The sequence below is a fragment of the Rhagoletis pomonella genome, unplaced genomic scaffold, assembly GCF_013731165.1.
Source record: "Rhagoletis pomonella isolate Grant_MI unplaced genomic scaffold, Rhpom_1.0 Rhpom_scaffold_00539, whole genome shotgun sequence".
NCBI classification, from domain to species: domain Eukaryota; kingdom Metazoa; phylum Arthropoda; class Insecta; order Diptera; family Tephritidae; genus Rhagoletis; species Rhagoletis pomonella.
Window position 1 is genome coordinate 25,300 of NW_023459093.1, and position 26,279 is coordinate 51,578.

The 26,279-nt window shown below is 38.1% G+C and overlaps 1 protein-coding gene across 1 annotated transcript in view; it reads right to left on the reverse strand.

Annotated features, from left to right (window-relative positions):
• The window catches only part of LOC118751106, a 47,809-nt gene extending 21,530 nt beyond the window's left edge, over positions 1-26,279 (reverse strand). The window contains exons 1-2 of the mRNA XM_036485874.1: positions 24,769-26,279; positions 20,367-20,564 (exon numbers count right to left, since the gene is read on the reverse strand). Coding sequence (XP_036341767.1) covers positions 20,367-20,564; positions 24,769-26,235 — 1,665 coding nt within the window. The 5' untranslated portion in view covers positions 26,236-26,279. The remainder of the gene's footprint in view (positions 1-20,366; positions 20,565-24,768) is intronic.

Genomic DNA, 26,279 nt, shown 5'->3' on the forward strand with positions numbered 1-26,279 from the left:
TCGTAAAAATGGTATAGAATTCTTGAAAATCTCCAATGTTTTTCAATCGGAAAACTCTGTTTCTCTTCAGGAGTTTCACAGTAATAATACCCTATTATTTATATAACCGTTTTTCATAGTAACTATATTTTATAGGTCCGCCAAAAATCCCAAAAAATGCAATAAGGAGGCCAATAAAAAAAGTTTAGTATTAAAAAAAAAATTAATAAACAATTGGGTATTTTAGTGAATGTCTCCTGAAGGGAACCAGAGTTCTCCGATCGAAAAATTTTGATTTTCAAGTTGATTTCTCACCAATATAAAACACATGGAAAACTTTTAGCGCTTCGAGCGACTTCTAAATAATTTTTGGTTTCGAAATAAAAACGGGTATATTTTTTCGGTATAGAACTATCCTAGGGGGTGAGAGCATTAAAATTCCGACTTTACTTTTTTTTTGATCACCCTAATGTAATATAAATAAATAAGTACTTCCATCGATTCACTTAGTTCTTTTTGTACGTTTTTCTGCCTGAACGCGCAATTATTGTAAGAAGCGCCTAAATTTAATTAACGCCTTTGAAGAATGCAAAGAAAAAACAGACGAATATTTTGTATGGTTGGTGCAGTTGCAAGAAAAATGCAAATGTAGGCGAAAAAGAGAACCGAGTAAAGTAGCAATGAAATGGCAAAAGAGTAGCACAAATGCGCAAATATTAGAAAAGACACAAATTTTTGCCATAACCAGCTACGAAAGATTTCAAGCAACTGAAAACTTGAACTGTATTGATTTATTTAGGGCATTTACAAGATGTTATAGCCTGTCATGCCCACATAGATTCTATAAAAACTCCTTGTAATAGTAGTACATAATATTAGTAATAGCACTAAGTCTAGGAAAATTTTATTGTTCTACGCGCATACGAGGAAGTATTGTCTTTTAATTGTTTACTGTTTTATAATTTTTACCTCGAATTTTAGCATTGAAATTTCTGGCACTAAAATAAAAAAATTTTAACAACTACGGCAAGCAGTATGTGTGTGTATGTAGCACATTTATGAAATCAGCGATCAGCGCACAGTTTCGCAGAAATTTTTTTATGCCTAAAATCAGTAAAAATTTCTGCATGCATGCATTCAAATGTGCATTTTGCTGAAAAATAAAGCTCCGAATGTGTCAATGCATTTTTTTGTGAGTACATACGTGACTGACACAAAAAACTTTTTCGTTAGCACATTTTGCGAAAATAAATCTTTGTTGTTTGTTTATTTAATTTTTTTGTCATCAAAATGTATGTATGCTTGTCGCCGATTTTTTTGTTTAGTGGTTGTCAGACGTGTTTTTTTTTGGCATAAAAAAACTGTGAAAAGTAAATTTTGGAGATACACATACATATGCGTATATATGTATGTCTATAAGGCCTTTAGGGAAAATTTTAACTCATGAAAAATATATATTTTTTTTTTCAAATCGGACATCAAATTCGGTCGAGATCGGTCGAGTAGTTTTTATGGTACGCATATGTGATATATGTGGGTGGTGCCACGCCCATTTTCCTAAAATTTTATGAAAAATAAATTTTTTGCTTAAGAGCCATTGTATATATCAATTTTGAGTAAATGTTGCTGAGCTCCTTAGCCGCACTGCTCAAAAAATCTGCACGTCCAGTACATACACACACACACATATAAATTCAAGGCCGTATTTTTGCTTAAATAGCTTAACTTCGACAACTATTATGCAATTGTATTGAATGAGGTATCAAGTTATTCGATGCCCTTTCGTTGACATAAAGATTTTAAAAATCGGATGTCAAATAAGATAGTTATAGCAAAAAAATGCGATTTAGCGGGTGCATAAAAAAAAATTTTACACCCAAAATCTTCTCTCGATATAATATTTTTTTCGTGATACACCTTAATGTACATATAGTCTGTAAATATATATGTAAGTATGTATGTACAGCAAGACCCTTTATTAGTCTGCGGGCGTTTTTTTTACAGTAGGAAATAAAGTGAAATATGACTCACTGGAATTTTGCGGGATTTTTTAGTTGTTCCTTATAATTTTTTTTTTTTTTAGTTTTGGCTTTCCTGTTGGATATGAGTTTCTGTTTTACTCTTATTTGAAACTATGTAAAATTTTTATTACCTATGCAAGTCTGTTTGCATACAGCTGACAATAAAAACACACATACACACACGTAGCGCGAGCCTACCGTCGTACCCACATACAATAAAAGGCAATCAATATTAATTATATGCACATAAATATTTAGTTAAGAAACAAAAAGACAAACGCTACTCGTAGCTCATAGCCATGCAAAATTCATACGCTGGCAGCGATGAAATACAGAGTGCCGCGGCCAAATGCGTAGAACGTGCGCGGCTTACAAAACAAATATCTACATATCCACAAAACGACATTCAATAACTATTTATTTTTACAGTTTTTTTTATATTATTATTTTACTTAATATTTATTTTTTTATATATTGCAATTTTTATTTTTATTTTTTGATTTTTTTGTATCCGCCACGCTTTGCTATGAATTTGTTTATTTTGTCGCTTATTGTTCGCTGCTCGTTTATTTACTATTGGAAGCCTTTGGGTGTGCGCATGCGTAAATATGCAAAGCGAAGTGGGCAGCCAGTGAGTGTTATGTACATATGTATTTATTGTAAGTATGTATTTAGGTAGGATAGACAGATAGGTGGGCTGACAGTGACTAATTGCAAAGTAATCGGCTGACGAAGGAAACGGCTTTAAATGCGTAGAAGGCATACAAATTCTTGGGCTGAATCAGAAGAGCCAGTCAAGATAAAGGGCCGAAAAAAATAATTTTGGAGAATGTAAGCTATATTTAATGCAGTTTTTATACAAACAAAAATAAATATTTTTTAAAAAAACTTCAAAAATCAAAAAAAAAACTGAAAAAACTGTTTGCATTGTAGAAATTATTAATGGAATTAAAAAGTAATTCTTTTTTCTATATACTGACCAAATGTACATAGGTGCTGCCAGCTATGCTGCATTCCAAGCTACGGAAAAATAGATAGGGACATCACATTTTAACAAGTACTGGCTGCTTGTCTTATGTTTAATATTTTTATGGAAGTATAGCTCAGTAGGTATCTGACAAAAACAATATAAGTACGAATTTCAAAATTTGTACAAAAATTTGAAAAAATTCGATAAAGCAAAACTTTAAACTTTCTAATTTTTTGTATCCCATTACATTTATATTTAATAAAAGGCATATTTGAAGTAGGTAGGACTTATCATTTATTGTTGGTTTTTTTTTTGCTTTATTCAAAATAAATTTTTTTTTAAATCAACGGTAAATCCTAACTACTTCACACTAGCATTCTATTATACAAGAGTGGATAATATGTAATAATAATAATGAATAATGGACTACAAAACTGCATACCAGAATTCTTTTTTAAAAATTATGATACAGAAACTTCTTAAAATGTCGCGCACCTAATTATTTTCCCACTACCGTAAATTATCTACAGTCTGTTGTATTGCCCATCTAATGACGTTTTCTTTTCTATCGAAAAATGTTGCCTTCTCAGTGCCCTCTACGCATACATAAATACTAAGGAAAGGGCAATGAGAAGGCAACATTTTTTGTAGAAAAGAAAACGCCATAAGTTTTGAATTGAAGGAACAACAAAAAAAATCCAGTAAGAAATGCAAAAATGCAAAAGAAATGCAAAATTCGATGTTTTATAAGACAACTTGGCCACATGCCACGTTTTGTCTACTATTTTCCCCAGCCAACATTTTTACTTTTATTGTAAGTGTTTTTTATGCGGATACTGACATTTCGCTCACATTTCGTCTTTCCAGTGTCAACTTTTACTATTTCATTAACTTTTACTCGCTTTATTTTCGTTTTTATGTTGTTTAATTTTTATGGCCAAATAATTTTAGAAAATTTTACGGCGGTGATTTCACACGCTGGCAGACGTGTTTTTAATTGGCTTTTTGTTTTTTTTTTTTTTTTTTTTTTTTTTTTAATTATATTTTTTTTTTTTTTTTTTTTTTTTTTTGTCACTTAATAACGAAAGGCAATTTGTTTTTAAGTTTTTCATTAATCTGAATGTATCGCTGTGTGTCAGTCACAGACTAATGTATAAACAGTTTGTTAAGTAAACCAGTATTAGGTAGCGGCAAAGTGTTTTAAAAAATTTTATTTATTTTTTTGAAGGTTTACTAACTGAAAGTTCAAGTCTATCTTCAAACCACTAATTGACTATCCGAATTTTAATCTTTCATTTATATACTTATTTGTATAAATTTTATATACACCACAATACTCTCACATTCTTCACTTAATGAGAACCATGGTGGAATAACAAAAAAAAAATAAAAAAAATTATCAGGCCATAACTACTATATCGACGGCTGAGTGAAAGATTGACCTTCATATCTCGACAGCCGGTTCGAAAACACCCTATCTCAGAAAAATATTAAACAATAGGGCGTTCTTGACCCGAATTCTGAATTAGGGCGCTCTTCAATCAAATTCTGAAATAGGACGTTTTTGAACATTTTTCGGAGATAGAGCGTTTTCGAACCGACTGTCGAGATAGGTCGATCTTCCACTCAGCCGTCGATATACAGTAAACATTCCTATCGAACTGCGTGTAACTAGGCTTGGTTATGAGAACCTCAACTGAGAAAACAACCTCAGTAAACGAAGAGTCAGGCGAGGGAGTCAGGCAGGTTTTTGAATCACAGTAGAGCAAATGTAAGCGTATTCTTTCTTGTAAACAAAAATGGCAAAAATTTGCTTACACTAAAGCGGGCCCCCTAGACTACTACTTTTGTTTGAAGTCACTTTAAAAGTATCAGACGGAAAATTCCAACAGAGGAGTTTGGTCATTAAAATTGCAAAGCGATGGCTTTGGATACAGCGCAAAATCTGCGTTCGCGAATGTCTTCGTAGAAGGACTAATGGGCTACTAAAAACATCGTGTTGGTAGCTAGGCGGCATTAAGAGTTTTGGAATCATGTAAAACAGCGTCAAGGTGCCTGCAAAAATCTTACTTTGCGGTGGGCTCCAGGCCATGACGGTTTTTATAGTAACAAAAGTGCTGATACTGTCGCGAAGTGCGGAGCCTAAAGGAGCCCCTAATGACCTCAGCCATTCTCTAGTTCATGCAAGGGATGAATGGCAGCGCATCTAAGAAAGTGGGTGGACTCTCCGATTTCCGGCCCGGGCGTTTGTCAAAGGGAAAAACGCAATCTAAGCGATTTATAACTCCGTCTCATGGATTAATATTAGAAGCAAGACTCTAAGGACTAACACTAGATACCTGACAGAGCACTTCAAGCTAAGGTACCATAATTGTAAAATGGGACTTTCCAAGGAGACGAACTGCAGGTTTTGTGTGCTGGCAGAGGAAACCCCAGTGCATATACTTATGTAACATGTGAAGGCATCCCATAAGTAGCCTCACAATAACTTAAGTATACACCTAGGGTAACGAATATGGTTTTCATCGGAACTTGGCCACGTTCAGTGTGCCTAAGATAGAAGTCTTCTTATGGATTAGCACACTCAATCTAGCAAGGTCGCAGCGCTAGTGTGCGCTAATAATAATAATGCGCATTTGGCATGGCTGGGTATGCAATTTTCTTGCGACGTTTGAGAAATGCCAATTCAACTTAATGGATATCAAGTGAGCTAAACGAAATAAAAACTCAAGCACGATATTAACAGGCAACTTATTTAGTATACTTCTATTCACACGAATTGATAAATTAGTCTTTATTCGAGACTCAACCAAATAAAGTTACAACAATAAGCTTATTTGGGATCAGATAAACTATTTTATATGAGTTTCAAATCATCAAAGCTTACTCCACTAACGAAGCTCTATAAAGCTGATTTAGATGTTTTTATTATTGATAAATAACTCAGAGCTTGATGGCAGTTACTTGCGCAATGAGACATCTTGCAAGTAGAATTAGTAGCTTTCTTAAGGGCTGAAAGTCTACTTAAGACGAGTAAAGGCCAAAATATGGCCAACGAGCACGGCTTTTTAAAACTTTCTGCACATTTTATATTGGTTCACACTGCCTAAAAGCTTTTTTGTAGTCGTAGATAGATAGATATGTAGATAGATAGTTGAATAAAGCATTGCGACCAGTAGGTTTATTGTGCGCTCAGTGCGCACCTAGTCCTAGAGATCCTAGAAATTCCAGAATTGATTGCGGGGGTGGAAAGTGTATGTAGTCCTCTACTGGCCATAAATGCTCTATCCTCCCCTCTCTTCTACGGACGACGACCTAACACTCCATAAGGAGGTGTAATGGAGTCTCCTGGGCAGCGTCACAGAAGCGACATAGGTCACTAGATCAGATTCCTAAATTAAATGTGGTCTCTTAACCTGCGTTGATCCGTCAAAATACATATAATGATCTTTAGTTTCTCCTTAGGGAGGCCTATGAGTGACCTGTATCTTTTTAGATTGTACCCTCCTAGTAAGCTTTCGATTGTCGAATTCCCGTGGTCAATACAGTTCTCGTAGCTTGGTGTTTTGCTTCCTAAACGCTTCCTTTATAGTGTTGGAACCGGTCCTATAGGGGTCGTGTTTCCACAATGGCTTCCGACTCCTATGTGCCCTGGTACCCATAGCAATTGGAGGGTAGTATTCTCACCCAAAGCTTTAAGCTTACCTACAGCCTGTAGGGCAACTTATATCAGATTGACTTCAATGAAGAGGACAAAATACGACAGTAATCTATTTTTGAGTTTTTTCCAGTAGAAAATCGGACCTGGGCCTGCGCTAATGCGCGATTTGTTCAGCCGAAATCAGCTGATATGATGTTCACTTATAAACAACACATGTAAGTATATACATGTAAGTATATAAACTAGGGTGGTCCTTAAAATATAGGCCACCTTTATTTTTTTATATGCACAAAATAAAAATTTCCCAGAAAATTTAAAAATTTTAAACCAATATTTAGGGATCGCTGCCAGGGTGTTGCAAAAGTTTTAAATTTTATTTCTAAAGCAAAAATTCGACAAAATTTTGACTTGAAATCTGATAAATTTGCCATACATATGTACATATCATTAAAACTTATTCATATATGTAAATTCATTAACTCGCTGAGTTATTGCTGCTCAAAATCAAAATCTTTAGAATTAATGTAATTAAAAAAATTAATTTTTTTTTTTCAAACTAAAAATTTAATTTTTTTCACTAAAATTTTCGAATATGGAATTCGTGGATGTCTTTATTTTGTGCGTAGAACTAAATACAAGGGTAGCCAATGATATTGATATTTTTAAGGACCACCCTAGTATATACGTTGGAGTATGGGCAAGTGAGCGCGCCTGCAAACCCTTCAGTTAGTCACACACTGTCTTACGATTAGCTGATAACATAGAATGATTAATTTTAGTGGAAAGGTAACTGATGGAAAACCAAATTTCTTGTTTTTTATTTAGTTTGTGAAAAACATTCGTCAGTTACTTCGGAAATGAAAATTAAAACAAATACTAAATATATATCTCTCAGAGTATCTTGTTTCGACTTTTGTCACATACGTTTTCACACATTTCCACACATTCTCACTAATTATTTGATTGTCTTTCATCACGCCAATTCCGCTATTCTACTACATTCGTCATAATTTTCTTTTAATAGATATTTTTACTTTTTTCCATAAAAAGTCTCGACTTAAGTTGACTTAATAGCTGTCCGCCCATGGCCAGCAAGCAAGATAAGCGAAAAAATGCCAACAAATTATTAGCGAATAGCAAATTTATGGCAGCCAACAGCAAACAGGTAAGAGCGGTGCGGCTAAGACTCGGCGCGCGGCGGAGTGCGGCCGCAGGTGGAAGTGGAGTGAGCGCATTCCAGAGCATTATCGAAGCAGAAGTTTTGCGCTTGGTGAGTTGATAAGCGAACGCAATTTAAAGTTCATATGAAATTTTTTTATTTTTATTTTTTTTCAATAGCCCTAATGATGGCCACACAAATGTGATAAAACTTTATTGGCTCATACCTATGTAAGTCAATTATTTGTGTTTAGCGCAACACTTTTTTCGCATGTTGAACTTTTTTTTAGAGAATACCGTGATTCCAATCGATTTTCTCACTAATTAAATTTACTAACTCGGCTTTCTCGGCTGCATGCTGCGTCGCAGGCGTGCAACCGCTGCGCGCGCGTTGGCTATACAAACGGACACGTATACTTTGTCACAAATTTTGCACTTTGTTTGCCTATTTTCAGTTTGCAAACCTTTTTTTTTCAACCTTTTTTCTTTGCGCCGCGTGTATGCGCGTGACTGCAGCTACTGTTTGCAATTCAGTTAAGATCAGCGCTTGGACCGAAGTCTTTCTGCGCACCATTTACACAACGTATTTCAGTACCGAAAATTTCGAGCGTTGCGCTTCTGAACCGTGGCCGCTTCTGGCCAAAATAAATGACAACTGATTTGCGCGTTGCCAATAGTAGAAACACCAACCCGACGCGCTGTCGGCCAACTCGCTCAGTAAGCTTTTTGTTTGCGTATGCCTTTGTGATGGTGTTTGTGTGCGCGCGCGTATGTGTGTGTGGGAGCGCGGCATACAAAACAAACAAAAGCGACGCGGTATAGACCAGCGCTCAGGTGGGTACAGTGCGCTGTTGTTAAAACTGTATTATTATAATTGTTTTTTTTTTTTTTTTTTATTTTATTTTTACACAAAAAAGTTAACACGCTGCCGCTGGTACCACACACGATTAAACAAAGGTTTATTTATCAGCGGGAAATGACGCGCTTCCGCATCATTTTTATTTTTATTTTTGGTTAAACTTAAATAATATTCACTTTTTTTCGAACGCTTCCATTAGCCACTAACGCGTCGCAATTCTATACTATTTCCGCTGCTGTTTTGAACAGTTACGAGCTGCTATGTATTCCGCACATTCTACGCGCGCGCTGCCTTCGTTCAGCCCAACGCCACAACAGTGACTACCAGAAACCAGTTAAATGTTTTGAGTTTCGGCCAGCAACAACATTCGCAGCCAATACACAACCCAACCCAACCAACCGGCCCAAACAAAGCCCGCGCGCACAAACACAATTGAAGTAGCCGCAGCCAATGGCGACAACCACTACTTGACTTGTCTCGTTGTCTCGCGCGTCATGACAACCGCGCGTCCGCTTTCCACCCTACCACCTGGCGTGTTGTGGGGCCAGCCCTAGCGTCCGTCTGCTCCGCTTGCATTTGCCCGCTCGTTAGACCAGCCTGCCAGCCAGTTTGTGGCTTAAAATAAAATATTCTTGCGACTTTTTCCACTTTTCCCATTTATATTTTCAGCGTTTTGCTAGTGCCGCCCCACACTGTGCCGCGCAGGTCGTGTTTGCTGGAAAATTGCAAATGTGCTGGTAAAAATAGACGCATAGAGCCAGCGAAGAAGGTTAGTGAAACCAGGGAACTAGTATTTTACTTCACAGCTGAGCAGAAGCAAAGAGTCACTATTTTGTCGATTACTAACATTTTTCAACGTGTTTGCGGCATCTGTGGCTTACTGGTGCCCAAGCAAACAGCCAAGCAGCCAGCCAACTAGTATTACGTGCGCGCCAACAACAGCGGCAATAAAATGCAAACAGTGTATGTGTGTGAGTGTGAGTGTATACACAAGCGTATATAAATTCGTACTTTATTTAGTTTTAAATTTTTTTCCAGTCAGGCCCATCCAGTGACGTGCGGCACATTTAAATTGCATTAACCTGTCCGTCACACTACCGAAATATCAGCGACTACAGAAGCAGCAGCAGCAGCGCAAACAACACGGCTCAAATAGTCTGTGGTAGATAGTACAGAAGAGCACGTGCAGGATTGGTGCAACAGTGAGCGGCGCTCTCTTAACAGCTTGCAATTGAACGAGTTAATTTTATGGCCGTTGACAACGGTGACAGTGCTGGTGTTCAAGGCTGTGGGTAGGAAATGAAATAAGGAAGGGTGAATGGTGGAGGAGAAGAGTTTTCTCTGTCATTAAATTACTTTTAGTCACTATTGGGATTTTGAGATAACCGCAAATTAGATATAATTGATGACTGAATTCTGCCTTAAATGAGCAGAATAAAAGCTCTCTCTGGGAGAGACTGCATTAATAACAGTGATGACCACAGTAGAGCCTGCAAGCAAAGCTTTTTAAAGCTTTTATATCGGTGGTGAGCACCGGCCAAGCCGCGGGCAAAGCTGTATCAAGCTTTTTATACATTTAATATAGAAAGCCTGAAAGAGCTTTGCCCGCGTGCAAGCTGATGCTCACACCATTTTATATGGACGCGCTATGTTAATTTATAATATATATGTTAATATATAATTTTTTTTATATTTAGAGACTTTCGAAGGAAGTGTCGGCCAGAGAGAACCACAAAATATGTAGAGAAAGCTTAAAAAACCTTCTCCAGCGGGATATGTTTTTCTGTCGTCAATGGTGTGTAACAGAGGTAGCTCTGAGAACTTAGCAAAACGACATCGGTGCTTACTCGGTTATACTTGCTGAGATTTTTTGCCGTATAAACAAATAGAATGTATAGATCAGAGAGCTTTTGTCCTGAGGACGTTTATATCAAATATATAGAAAGCTTAAAAAAAGTTATGCACGGGTGCGAGGCCCCACTCATTATTATAATTTTCGGTCTTTTTAAACCAGTAATGCTCAGATAGAGCTTTTAATCTGTGAGCGCCCATGCATATGTATATGTAAATGTAAACCGGTGTATATGTAAATCGGTGTGAGAGCTTTAAAGAGTTCTGGCCGTGGTCGCCCACTCAGAATAAACCGGCGATGGGCACCGCCTTGCCCGCGGGCAAAGCTCTTCTGAGCTTTTTATATATTTTGTATGGGCGCGTGCAAAGTAAAAGCTCTCTCTGCCCATCGCTGGAATAAACTTTTGTGTTAGAGAGAAAATTGCGATATTAGTTATTTTTCTTAACTGTTGTGTGGGAAATATGTTCGGAAATTGGCGAATGAAACAATAACTAAAAGCGAACGCTTCTTACGAATAACGTTGCATACTTTTAGACACACTGCTTGGAAATTTACGTAAATACACTTTATGAAATGCTACGAATCAGAGACTAACTGAAACACTACTTAAAATATCCTTTTTAAAAGGCCTAATCAGTTGTTCCAGTTTTAGGTTTTTTTTTTTTGAAGTGGAAGGGGAAGACAGAAGCGGGGACGCCTAACTTTGAACCAATTTGAAGAAAATTAAAAAAACGAACTCATTCAAATTCATACCTTAAGTGCTTTGGCTGATAGTTTGACGGCTTCAAAGTGTGCACAGAAAAAAATCCCCGTATACCAGACAGTTGCGAGATCAACAGTTCATAGTAAATATGACGAAATATGGACAATCGTTCACACGCGTATTACATATTTACATTATACATAAATAAATTTCCTGCACAGCGCAAAAACACCTGCCATTTATTAGCGTTTGTCAACAAATAGGGTAGTGAGTGAATATAAATACATACAACCCGCTCACTCAATCGTACACGCACGCCTCCGCAAGCGCTCACTCACAGCCAGTGAGTTGAGCGGCTGATAGAGGATTCTTCTGTGCGATACTTCACCTGCAGAGTTGCATTTGCATATGCATTTTCATGAGAGAATAGATGAAATGTGGGTGTGGTTGCCATTGCGATGTTGGGTGGGCATTTGCATACTCGCACACATATACATATATATATATTAACACATATGTGTGGTGCATACAAACATACACTGATATGCAATATATTTGCAATTACCGATCCATTGTATGCAACACACGCTTAATTAACAGCCTATACAAACAGTGGCGGGCAAACAAATAGGGACGAGACATTTTAACAAGTTTTGGTTAGTTTTCTTTTGTTTATTTAATGTTTATTATTTTTGTATGAAGGTACACAGCTCACTATCTAATAAAAACCAAGAAAGTACGAATTTCAAACTTCGTAGAAGAATAAATACGACAAAGTTTCATCAAAATTTTAAACTTATTATTTAGAACTTCTAGAAAAACTTTTGCTATGCATTTTTATAGCCCACTTTGGTACAATAAAGTGCATGTTTGAAGTAGTTAGAACTTACCGTTGATTTTTGGCATTTTTTTTTCTGGCTGTGTCACGCAGACCGCCAAAGCGATATAAGCGAAGTTTTTTTCAAAATTTTCTTTTTGATGCAGAAATGTTCCTAGAGCAAAAATAAGGTTTCAAAAAAAAAATTCGCATATATCTTTTTAACGGTTAGAACACGATATTTGAGGAGGAAAATGCACATCTTAAACAAAAAAAAAAATTGGCAAAAACCAACGGTATTTTTTTAATGCTGAATAAAAAATTTGAGAATCAAAAAAAAAAACAAAGTTTTCCAAAAATCTCGACTTATGCGCCCACCAATCGCAATATACATTGCAAATATGAACCTTAAAGCTATGTTTGAAGTTTCAAGTCTCTAGCTCATCGGCTAGTTGGTCAACAATTGATAGCAATATTTTATAACACACAGGCGAAACTTAATAAAACCTTGTAAAAATATCCAGCATTTATTAAAATTTAGCGTCCCTATTTATTTTTCCGTCAGCGTAAGTATTTATAGAAATTTGAACACATATATGTACATATGTACAGTGGTCCACAAAATAATAGGAGTGCGTTATTTTGGTCAGTTTTTGCTATTTGTCTTTGGTTTATTTAATGTTTATTATTTTTATACAAAAGTCAAGCTGGGTATACAACAAACAACGAATAAATTCAGATTTCAACCTTTGTACAAAAATTATTAAAATTCTGTAAATTTTCACCAAAATATCAAACTTTTTAATCAGAATCTTCGGAGAAAATTCTGGTATGCAGTTTTATAGCCCATTCAATTCTAGTCTGAAGAAGTGCAAGTTTCAAGCTGCTAAAAAATTCCGTTGATTTTTGGCAATTTTTTTTGCTGGCACTGTCCCCATATAAAAGAAAATTGTCGAACATACTTTGTATGGAAAAAACGTGAAACACCTTCAACCGAAAAAATTCTCAAAAATCAACGGAATTTTTTAGCAGCTTGAAACTTGCACTTCTTCAGACTAGAATTGAATGGGCTACAAAACTGCATACCAACATGTTTTCTAAAGATTCTGGTTAAATAGTTTGAAATTTTGGTGAAAATTTGCAGAATTTTTATAATTTTTGTACAAACTTGAAAATGTAAATTTATATGGTGTTTGTTGTATTACCAGCTAGGCTTTTACAAAAAAATACGAAACATTAAATAAACTAAAGACAAATAGCCAAAACAGGCTAAAATATCCCACTCCTATTATTTTGTAGACAACTGTACATGCTGGCATACAAGTTGTGGCTTCATACTGATAGCGCGTTAATTGCTGGTAATGTTGTGCTCGATTGCAATTCTATGTACTTTACCCTCCACAGTCACAGTCAAGCACATACCTCTCTCTACACCCCTTCACTAGACATTCAGCCTACCTGTCTGCCACCCATTCCATACAGCTCAGTGGCAGTGGCTTTGCGGTTGAATTCTTTTCAACATATTTGGTTGCACTACATCCCAAAGCGTGGTCAATAGCCCGCCAGCGGAAATAATATCGACAGCAGTGACTGTAAGCGGAGCGCATTCATGGCACACCTGTTTAACTCCTTGTTTGTTTATTTGTTTTGGCTGTAGATTTACTTACTTAAATACAAGGAATTGGGTGCTGAAGAGTATTTAAGGTTTCCGTAAGACAAAAATATTGCAAAAATTTAAGAATTTTTATGGAGCATAATTTTTTTTCTATTAACATTACCTCGACTTTCTAGTCGTCTCTCAGACTGAAGCCTACTCATAGAAAGGGGAGTGAGTCTGTGAAAAAATTCACAAAAATTACCTTCAAAAGTGATCTTTCATGAAAGAAATTCCAGAAAAACTTACAACAAAAAAATAAGAGCCTACTTTGGCTTGAGAACTCTGTGACGGAAATAGTCTGCCTGTAAGACCAGAGGTTCAAATCGTGACCATCATTGCAGGAAAATAGAAAAAATTCTTTAGAACGATTATGAAGATCTGGTGTTAATTATACGCTTTTTCATAGCAGAAATATTCTCGCAGGTTTGCCATTGCCTGCTGACGGGCGAGCGCTATTAGAAAAAAAAAGTTTTTTTTTGTTGGATGTTGGTCGGTCTAGGACTGATTAAGTCTTGGCTAACAAACGTGAAGTGAATCGGCCACCTTCTCAATCATCTTCACCACTTGCATACATATGCATGAATGTACCAGAAACGCCTAATGCGTGGTTTATGCAAAGCTTTCGAGTTATGTACACTGCCGGCAAAAAGTATTGGCACAGCTGTTTTTTTTACAATATATGCAACAATTTTTATTGTAATATTTTTCCCATAATATTTTATAAAAATATGGTTAATTTCACAACAAAAAATATAAAAATGTTTTTTCTAAACTTTTTGCAAAAACTCGCGAAAATTCAGCAAATTTTCGTTCAAAATTTAAACTTTTAAAACAGATTTTTTTTAAATTTCGCATTGATTTTTGAGATTTTTTTGTTGAAGTTGTTTTGCATTTTTTCCATATAAAATATTTTCGAAACAATTTTTTTGTATGGAAGAGACTGCGGAAAAAAAGCATAAAATCAACGGTGATTCGTAGCTATCTAGAACTTTTACTTTATTACAATAAAATTGATTGGGCTACAAATCTGCATAGTTGAAAATTTGCATGAAATTGTGCCGAATTTTCGCGAGTTTCGCACAAAGTTTAGAAATTATATTTTTATGTGTTTTGCTGTGGAATGAAACATATTTTTATAAAAAATTGTCGGAAAAATATTACAATAAAAATTGTTGCATATATGTTTTGTAAAAAAGTATTTATGCCAACACTTTTTGCCGGCAGTGTATGCTTTTATTTGAACTTCAATGTTTATTAGCATTCCGTGTCTAACAGAGTTCGCCTTGCCCCCTTTATCATTTATTAAACCAGTTTGACTGCATTTTTGTTCAGCTTAGATGGAAAGAAATATACATATACTAAATACTTAATATGCATAAACAAACAAGACGGAACTTTCTGTGATACTAAATTTATTTAGTTTTTTTTTCTTGAAATTATTTAAGTCAGGTAGCCTGCTAAATTTTTTAGTTTCCTTTTATTTTTTATTTCGAACTGGTTGAGTAGTGAATGCAACTAATTACCATTTCACGAACTCACAATAAACAAATTAAAAGAAGCAACAAAACAAACTGGGCTAACTAAAGCTTGACTTATAAAGCTTGGTGACGGCAACTACGTACATATGTATGTATGTAAATAAGTTTGAGCGGATGATAAAAGAAGCATCGAAGCAAAACCATGCATAAGCGCAGGTGGAGCAGGTGCAGCAGTGGTTATACATACATATACATAAACATAGAAAATGAAGCATTCCAAATAAGGAAAAAAGTCTACAATGCTGATTCGATAAATTCGTCGATTTTGATGACCACACTAAGCTGCGATTAACCGCCTTAGCATGCTTTGCATGCAGCCAAGAGATAATTAAAATATAGAGAAAAAAGAAAATGCGTTCAAGGGAAAAAATTCAGAGAAATTGCACTCAAGTAGATAACTACCACCACAACCACTTTCGAACCGCCTCGTCATTAAAATTGCACGACAAAACATCGAATTTGTCTTTGCCAAGTGGCAAACAGAAAGTGACATTTGAACTGAGAACGAAAAGCGGTTAAGCGCCAGCAACAACAACGAAAATAAAGCAAATTGCGTGCCACATAAAATATGCACTGTTTTGACTGCCAAATGATGGACTAATGAAGAACTGGTATGACATGGCAAAACCGAGTCATTTCACGCTTATGGCGCCATCATAAAGCGAGCACATAAAAAAGACAATGGCGGCCATAGAATGAAGACGCACAATAGAATGGGTCAACTGAAAATTTTGTAATCAAAATAAAAGAGGTAAAGGCGGCAAACTTGAATGAATGTTTGTCTGTATTTATAATGGCGCATAAACAAAGAAGGCAAAAGTAATGAAGGAGAGTGCTTCAAACACAGAATTAGTTGAAGGTAAACGGCGAAAGTGAGGCATCTACATATGTATGTGAGTTACATAGGCCGATCTTCAGACTTAGCGCGTACAGGGAGACAATGAATCGCGGACAGAGGATATGTTTATATTTTGAACAGAACGTGTATAGACACAAGAGGCTCTGTTCATTAAGCTACGAGATCGCATTTGTACTTAATTCGATGCCCCTTTCTTAGACGGATGGAGAAAAAGTCAATCGTATCTCTTCCAGGAAATTTAACAGACTTTGAGACCTACGACTGGAAGATTATAATCGATAATCGAAAAAATAACTATTATTATCGAGCCGCAAGGACGTCATCCAGGGCACCCGTGGTAATCATTTTTCGAACCTTAGAGCTGAGAAAAGCGCAGATTCCATTTAGAAGTGTGAATATCCCTTGAATATTTTTTGTCCCGAAAGTGCACAGTTTCGTTGGAAGAATCAGAATGATCATAAGAACATGTAGGCTTAGAATGCTGGTAAACCTCTGCCGCGTACTGCAATGGATATCTATCTGAATCCACATGGGCAACTCACTTAATCAAAGCTGATCTTACTTTAGCAAACTTTAATTTTACTGGAGTATCACGCTTCGCTGCTCGGAAAGGTTTCATCTAGAGAAATACGCAAGTGCAATCTACTCTAAAATACTGACAAGACTTTAATTTTGAATAAAAGTATAGTATTTTCGAAAAACCTTGAAGAATAGGCTTCATCGCCAATGCATAATTTTAGGCTTAAAATAAACCGACTATAGTAGTCCAGCTTACTGGCGTCAACAAAGAACGGTAAGAAATGGGTTTCAATTAACATTAACTAAAGCTTGCAAAAAAAGCACTCCGCCACACTAAAAGCTACTCAATATTTTGTTTATAATGCCCACAGCTTTGATGACCAAAAATTTGTTAACTTAGAGAATAAATTTTATAACTGGACGAAAGTGTGAATGATTCGGTTGTCTGTCACTTAAAAGTAACAAAGCCTTGCAATACAATATCCCTTCATCGCCCGATTTTCCTCATATCCGCAACAAACCGCGTGAGGTTGATGGTCTAGCAAGTATTTGCATAATATTTAACTTCGAGTGGCACTTTTTCACATTTCCGCGCTTTGACACTTTGGCACTTCAATGCTGCACGCAAAGACTTCCGACAGGCTATTCCCCCCTTTTTCGCTTCTCTGCGCTTCCTTGAGTTCCGTTTTCAATCTCACTCCCAAGCCACATGCGCCTTCGAACTTCCCGCAGTGCTATTATTAGCAATCGTCTATTTTTATGTCTTGCCTTTGGCGTCCACCGGAAGCTGTCAACCATTTTTGTAACGGCTCGTGCTGCTGATGCTTACAATATTGCCCGCCTGCCAACCGCACACAGCATCCCTGCGTCATCGCTGTCAACGCATTTGCTCGATTTTCGCACCACACAAATACACATACATGTACATAGAATTACAACTATGAACAAATACAGTTATGCGGGCAATTCGCACACAACTTTGTTTATTTTTATCTGAAAAGTTCTCGGCTCAATTTGTTGTTATTAAAAGGCATAAAGTGCCATAGTGAGTTGGCAACCAAGTTTCTGCCACTCAAATTCATGACTTGATAAATATGCTAAGAACTATGAAGAACAACAAACATTGGGCTTTCAAAACACTTTTACCCCCGCCCCAGTTGTGTTGGGCGCGGGCCAGTTTTATGCGAGAAGTTGTCACAATGATTGCACAGGTAATCTGCTTGCTAGTGTATTTATGCAGCTATTTAAGGCCCAGGTGAGCGCACTTGTGGGCGATAAACTTCCTTTGTGAAGAGAAGGCGACATGGCGCGTGGGCTCATTTACGATATAGGTAGGCTTTGGTAAGCGCAAATTAACGCATTCCGTTGATAGACAAAAGTGTGTGTGAAGGGCTATAAATAAGTTGGATTATGTCCTGACAAAAGGACCGGTAGCTCCAGATAAAAAGATTTTCCCTGCCTTCGATGCTGTCCCAAATGGTTATCGGTTCAAGTGTTAAACTTCTGATTTTAGTAGCCAAATTGTTTTATGAATGTTTCATGGCTTCTAAGATATCTTATGTGGCCATAATGTAGTTATTAAAGAGTCTATGTGTGATCAACAGTAACATGTATGTATGTATGTATATCTAATTGTCAACCTTCACTTGTCTTTTCAGTCAGGGCTTATCTTTTATTTTAATTTCGTAAATTTTTTAGCAAATTTTCCCAATCAATTTTATGCATTGTCATTTGTTTTCCGTGAGTAGCATACTCTATTACAGTTATTTCCATTTCCAAATCAAGAGACTCCCTGCGGCGCACTGCATTCAATAGAAATCCATTGAATTTCTTTACCTTACTTTACTCTTCACCTTTTGCTGCGCTGCGATGCACTGCCCCTTCAATCCCACTATGTATCAATATTCATAGGATTTTCTTCAGCATCCTGCACATTTTGCTTTCTTCAATCCACTTTGCAAACTAATCCCATCTAATATTTATTTTAATTCAAACATTTTCAGCGCCCTTTCCGTCTTCTGTTTTTTTTTTTTTTGCTGGAATTGTATTTGCTTCACCTTTTGACCCCTTAGCCTTCGCTTCGCTCACACCATCTTTGCTACTCTCTCACCCAACTGCATTGCCTGTCTTGTGCCGTTCGTGCGCTAAAGCCGCAAAGTATGCAATGATTCTGGAGCTGCATGCACTTGAGTCGTACGCGCTCTATTCACCACGTTTTAGCATGCTGCATATATACAGCCATGGACACTTATTACCAATGCACTGTGTATACCTACGCGGCTGTGATATTTACCAAAGCATAATGGGCTTTGTTACATGCCATCTGCGTCAGCCACATTTCCGCTTTTCATTTATATTTATTTTGCTGGCTTTAGTTCTATTTTTCTTTTTATTTCATTCATTTTATTTCCAGTGTTTGCCTTCATATTTGCGCAAGTGCTTTGGGGATACTACTCCTCCACATTTATGGCTCCCCTACTCACCTTCGACTGCTTCCAGTTGCGTTTTTTTCACTCACCTGCTAGTGCAATTGCCATACCTTTTCTGTTCATTCGCAGTGCTCTTGCCTGGCTCAATCTATGTATACTCTATAGTTCTTATGATTATTGTTATCGTTACAAATTATACTTGCTTGTTGTTGTAGAAGTTACACAGTTATTGCGGTTGGCTTCTTTGAATTTCCAATATCATTTTTCAATGCAACTCGCAGCACTGCATATTTCACTCTCGCTGCTTTGTATTTACTCCGCTTTTTCTTTTTCTTTTTATTTCATTTGTTCACTTGTTCCATGTGAATTATTCATATTTTACTTTACCTACCCCGGGCTCTTGTTGCACTGCGGCTTTTGCGCTTTTACTCACCCCACTCTGGAACTTTTCATATGCGGACATTTTCCCAAGCACTTTTGATTTCTATTCTACATTATTTGCGATTTGCATATTTTGCTTTGCGCGCGCTGAAGCTGGAGCTGGGTGCGTGGCTGTGGCGTCGAAGTGGCCCGTGGGAAGGTGCTCAACTACTCTTGCGGTTCGATGATCATATTGTTTGCCGACGCATGGTTGGAAGAGGTATTTGGGTCACATTTAAAATATATTTTTTAGTGTAAAAAAAAAATATTTATATATGTATTTATGAATTAATTATTCCCTTCTCTGGAACTGAAACTCATATACATTATTTGATTTTCCCCTCTTAGGCTGTAAACTTATTTCTCTACCGGAAGTTTCTAAAAGATACCCAGGGCACTCTTGCATACTTCTCGTCGAGCGCCCACAATTTCCCAAACTATTTTGTGGCACAAACTTTTACGACCAGCATGTGCGTACTATTCCCGCACGTAAAATTCCATAAATTCATAAAATTGTTAAATCAAGCGTATGCCACGTCCAACACAAATCTATGCTGGAAAAAATATTTACAATGCCAGCGTGCCTGCAAAATAAACAATTTTGCTGCCACTGCATTGGCGCAACGTAAAATCATTCGAACGAGAAAGAGCGTTTGACGCAAAAGTGTTGCATATTTTTAGGAATTTTACAACACAAGCTTTACTAGCAAAAACAAAATAAGTAACTGCGCTGCGAACAGCTGATCAAATTTCGTACGCAATCCAACAAATTTGCAGATCTAAACGCGTATTGTTTTCTCTCGTACGCTGAATAAGTATTTAGATAATTAATAGAGGCATGCACTGCGACCAGCAGGTCTATTGTGCCCAGAATAAGTATTTGCATTGTAATAAAAACGAAAATAATTTTACATATTGACTCACCTGATACTTCTTGATGCTGTCCAGTTGCTCCAGTGTCGGTTCAACAATTTGTGCAATTTGCTGGGGCGCACCTACACCGCTGCTACCCATACGCCGGTCTGGAAGTTGTGGCGCTGGCGTGCGATTTATCAGGCGACCATCCTTTTCGATGCGCAAGTGATCGCGCGGTGGCGGAACCGGTTTCACAGAACCATTCAACTGCGGCGGCAGCGAAGGAGGGTGAGTAAAAAAAATGCATATTAATAAAATTTTAAATAAAAAACCAAAAGAATTTTAATAAATATTTTTACAGGCCGTTATCCACATTACAGTTGTTAGTTACTAGTAGTAGCTGTTAGTTTCGTTGTGGGTCAGTATGAAAGTTGAGCATGTAGCGTACATAAATGGAAAATGAGGTTGTGGAAACGAGTGGGTGAGTAAGTGTGTAAGCTAAATGAAAATAAAAGTGTTCAAGTGTTTTGCTTATATTTCAGAGCTGCAGGTGAGAAGGGCGATTTCCTACAAACAGCGGAGGGATGTTGTTAAAAATGTGTCAGTGCCATGACCGACATGACCATACTAAAACTCAAGTTGAAATAATGGTTAATTAATACAATTGAAGAAAATAAATGAAATAAAAAGAAAAAATTGCGTAAGTCATGCAGTGAAAACCATAATAAGTGGAGCTGCAGTAATTTCAATTCTGCCATGGGCGGATATTTCACACAGAAAGCTTAACGGTAAGTTTTTGAAAAGAGATTCACATTAGTTGTTTGCTATAATTTTACTTTGCCTACATAGATCTTTATAGAGGAAATTCCAAAAAGAATGTACCAAATAAAGACGAAAACTTTACCAATTACGGCGGCAGGGATGTAAACTCCTCCGAACTAAAATAATACACGACGAGGTTAAAAAGCAGGTCAATGAGAATTTAATTTTGGGTATTTGTTTATTGTAATGTCTTTCAGCTATATTTTTTCAAGATGAAATCTAAGGGCAGCTGGATATGGCCAAGTAGAAATAAATTAAATAAAAAGAAAAAAACTCACACCTGCGTAGCGCTTGAAGAGAGAAAGGTAAGTTTTCAGAAGAGATATGTAAATATAATTTTCTAAGTACACAGTGAGACCTATTAGTTCCGCTAACAGGAGCATAACTGTAAATCCAATATAGAAAATCATATATAACAGTATTCATTCTTCTTAGGTGCTGCTCGTTCACCCTGAGACCAATCAACACCAGGAATCAATAATTTTGGAGCATAGCTACAAGAGCCGAACATGAACAGTGGCAAAATTAATTAAATAAATTCATTCTCAAAATGGAGCCCAAATTCTTGTTTAATCACAGCCAGTTAGATCTGAGTATATCATGAACTGCAACTGCATCGATTTCTCGCTCTTTCACGGTCAACAACTTAGCTGACTAGTCAACTTAACAGCACTCTAGGAATTCTTTTCGCTACTTTTAGCACTTTAAAAAGTTCCTAAATGAAAAATAAACTTTATGATTCATGAAATCTATACGACACCAAAACTTTGGTGCGACCAAAACATTTATGTCTATGACGACTTAGCACAGCACTCACGTCAAGTACGAAAATTAACATAAACCGTTTTAGTTGCCACTAGTAAAAGTGTTGCTCATAAAAAAGCGCCGCGAATTGGATCAACTGCTCCCCCGACATTTTGGAGTAACGCTTAACTGCATTCCGATGCAGTATACTATGTGATTAGGTGGGACCCGTGTGTGCTCCTTGCTAGCATTTACCTGCGCGCCAACTGTTTTATTTTTGCTATCCGTTTTTAGGTCAGCACCGAAACATAATTTTCCAGTCGCCTACAGCATGACTTTTCAACCTAGTCACCGGCACCAGCTTTGCGCACATACATAGCATTTGTGGCACGTTTACATTGCCGCTACCAATGCGATAAGCCATCGCCATCTGCAACATGTGCACTAACCCAGCAACACATCATTCGAAGCTTGCAATGGTGGCCGCAGCACTGCGATTTTCACACGCCGTAGCTGATGCTCAGGGTGCAGCAGGCGGAACATGCCAGCATTGGCAACATTTAAAATTATTACGATTGCTTTAATTTCCGGCAGCAAAAAGTAGCCAGTTAGTACACACACAGCTCAGTAACGCCGTGCTGAGCACGTGAGGGGTTAGACGTTAAGGTAGCTGAGAAAATTTTGCACGTGCCTGCGGCAGCAAAGCAAAACTAATTGCGAACAAAATGGTATCTTTTATGCGGAATTAATTTTCCACAATTCAAATGCGAAAGCAGAGATTTCTAGTGAGATACTCCTAGCTGGCCGAGATTGGAATTTGAGTTATTACATTTCTGTGTGAAATTAATGCTAACTCGAATGGCTGGCAAGAATATGACTGTAAAAATTAAACAAAAATGTATGGACATAGGTGTAATTTCTCTCATACATATTGTTTATTTTTATGAATAATGCTGCAGAGTGGAGATTTCATCAGCACGAGGAAAACCTTAATGAAGTTTAAGAGCGCATATAAAACTTTGCATCGCTTGCAATATACTAGCACATCCCATACAATCCTCTAGTCATAACAAAATGTAGAAAGCTTATTATCTCTGAGTTACTACCTTCCGAACACCTCATTAAGAAAATACATACATCTTTTTTGTAGACGTGAAAACTGGTAATGAACATGGCGCGCGGGTCTCAGCGTTTAGAAAACTCTTGATCAGGAAGCAGTGAATGAGTCATACAGCTTGGAGAGAGTTTGGGCCGACAGAAAAATTAAGTCAGGTTAAAAGAAAAAAAAGAAATTTCACTGATGGCCTCTAAAAACTTTGTTGGTTTCGTCGGAAAATCACGTCGAATGTACTTAGATCTGCCAAAAGCATGGCAGTGGTTGGCGGACCCCTTCCCTCGTGGCATCAATTGCCGCATTAAGTATGCAATTTCACACTCATTTTATTGTGTCTGCTCATCTGCATCGGTGAATTCGCCTTCACAAAGTCCACGCCACGTCGCACAACTTTTTTATGACTACGCAATTTTTTGGGGCAAATATGAAATTTATGAGCGCACGATGACAACGACTTGACATCGCTAAAAAGCAGCCACTTTGAATGCAACTGTCATAAAAATTCACACCATCCATTAGAGACCGCTCAACATGTGCCACTGCAACAGTTACGCAAAGCCACCCGATTTGTTGAGAATGCGATGACGACGCTGCCACAGACGCCAGCAGGAGCTGTCGCATATTCAATTGCAACACATTCGTTTCGTGCGTCATAACTGTCAACAAAATACGACAGAGAAAATAAAAAGCAGACGCAGCGTGAGGCGTCACACGCGCAAAAAACGAGCGCGCGCTGCTGCACGTTGAGTGAGGAGGCTGGGCAGCTGGCGAGCAAAGGATTTGTGCCAGCACGCGTTGGTAATTTGTTGCTGCCACATTTGGCTGCAATTTGGCGCTTTAAAGCGCTTTAATGTGTTGCAGCAAAGCTCAGTGTTTCCGCACAGTAGCAGCGACAGCTCAAGCGTGTGTGACAAGGACAAGTGCAGCCACTTAAGAGACGCCACGGAATGTCGTTATAAAAGCGAGTTCATTGGCAGTGGCAGCTCCAAAAAAGTAGCACTTTGGCGAATTTATGGGTGGCCCTGCAGATATGGAATAATCTTGTGAACATAAAACTTTTTATGAATAGTGACACCTAAGAGCGTGTGGTTAAGTTAAGTGCGCTTAACTTAGATAAAGACATAAAGATGTGAATAAGGATACAGAGACTTGTGTATGAGGGCTATCTGAGGGAGACATTTGCTAAGGGGTTTTTGCTCCACTTTGAAATAAGGAGGGAAGCGCGAACATAAATCTCAACAAATTACTATGAGAAAACACTTTAATTAACTTTGGGAATAAGACAAGAAAATCTCGATACTTGGTAGAAAAGGATAAGGAAAAAGCTGAAACCATTCGATCTATCAATATACTTATATTTACATGCATACATTTTTCTTTTTTTTCAGATAAAGCTGAAACCCGCTGGACTGGAAATAGTGCTAAACAAACTACAGGAAACTACAAAGAGGCTACAGCTACTTACGTTTAAAATAACAAAAATAAAAAGAGAAAGAATATAATGAGAAGAAAGAAAAATGTACAAAGGATCGGCAAACCAGCCAGCCGTGATAGCACCAAAGAAAAATGGTGTAACGTAAGTAAGGACTACAGAGGAGCTACGAGCCGAGCATAGCACTGCTGCTGTTACAACGCAAATACGACAGGAGGCAGTGTGACACCAAGCGTAAGTTTGCACCAAAGAGTGTGGGGCGAGAGAAAGAGGTACATGGCAAAACGTATTACAGTTTTCACAAAGTTTACAGAGTGAATAGAGTGGGCAGAGGAGTAAGAAACAAGTGGTGGTAGTACCTCATTGTTGCGCTTGGATGACGGCTTGCCACCTTTGCCCACCAAGCTCGCCACCATTAAGCAGCCGTCGCCTGCATTTGTGCCGCCGTTGATGCCACCGCTGCCACCACCCGACGGCACTTGCGGTTGTGGTTGCTGACGCTGCGTTGCTGCTGATTTATCTAATTTTTCAGTAGAGCTGCCCAACGAGCCCAGTGACAGCAGACTCTTCTGTTTAACCAATTGCTTCAGTGGATGGCAACCTCCACCGGACGTTGACTTTGTGGTCGTTGCCGTTGACTGATGATGAATGGGATCCATGGAGAGCGGGGAACATGCCGACAACGATACACCAGCCGAGGCCGTGGCGGAAACGGATGCCAAAGCCGAATATGAACCCGAGATGGAGGAGCACGTGGGCGAAAAAGAGTTATCGTTAGTATGATTGTGACTGTGGTTGATGTTACTGCTGTTGTTGTAGGAGGAGGCCGACGATGAGTTGATGTGCGTCAGTGTGGTATTCGCCGTCGAGTTGGACGAATTTGACGATATCTGCGATGAGAGCGAAGACAGATGTGGTGGCGGCGGATAGCGCGGCGGCGTCTTTACTATCTCAATGAAGCTGTCCGGCACATCGACGGGCAGCTCGCGGTGCTTACCCGCTGGTGGTTGCAGTAGGCTAGCGGCCACCTGCTTACACATCGCCAGTGGCAGCAACTCATACTCAGGCGGCGCACCGCCCAAGCCCTCAATCAACGGCGGTGCATCGTTGGCGCTGGGTGACGAGCCGGCCGAGCTGTTCAATGAGCTGCCAATGCCGCCCGATCCGGACGCTGAGCCCGTTCCAGAGCTATCTGCGCTGACGACACCGCCGACGCCAACACAACGCTTTGATGGCGTTGATGAGTTGGATGAATTACTCGTGTTGTTGTAGTGATTATGGTTTATGTTGTTGCTGTTGTTGTTGAGACTGTTAATGTTGTTGTTTTTGTTATGTAAATGACAGTAGGCAATGGAGTCGAATGAACTCTTGCTGATCGACTCTTCATAGGAAGACGAATAGGATGAGGAACCGCCGCGCTGAAGCAGCCCACTACCATCGATGGCCATCAACTCGAACTCCTCGCCGGTGCCGGGCGGAGTAGCGCTGCCATTCGGATTGCTGCTGGTCACCGGAAATTTACTGCTGTGCGGCGGATAGGCCTTCTTGTGGCCATTATTGGGTGGCTGTTGTTGTTGCTGCTGTGTATTGTTGGTAGTTTTGCTTTGTATTGGTGGCTGAATGGAATAATATTGTAGTTGTTCAAAATTCAATTGTTTTTGTTGTTGTGCGTGGTGGTAGTGTTGTGGTTGTTCCGTTTCAGTGGCCAAATAATTTTCGTAATTTTCAATTTGATCCAATTTCAGTTGGTGTTGTTGGTTGTACAAATTTTGTTGTTGCAACAGTGTATTCGTATCGTTGAGTAGCGCAATTTTTTTGATTGTCATTGTGGATTTCGTGGATAATGTTGGTGAAGTATTGATTGACGTCG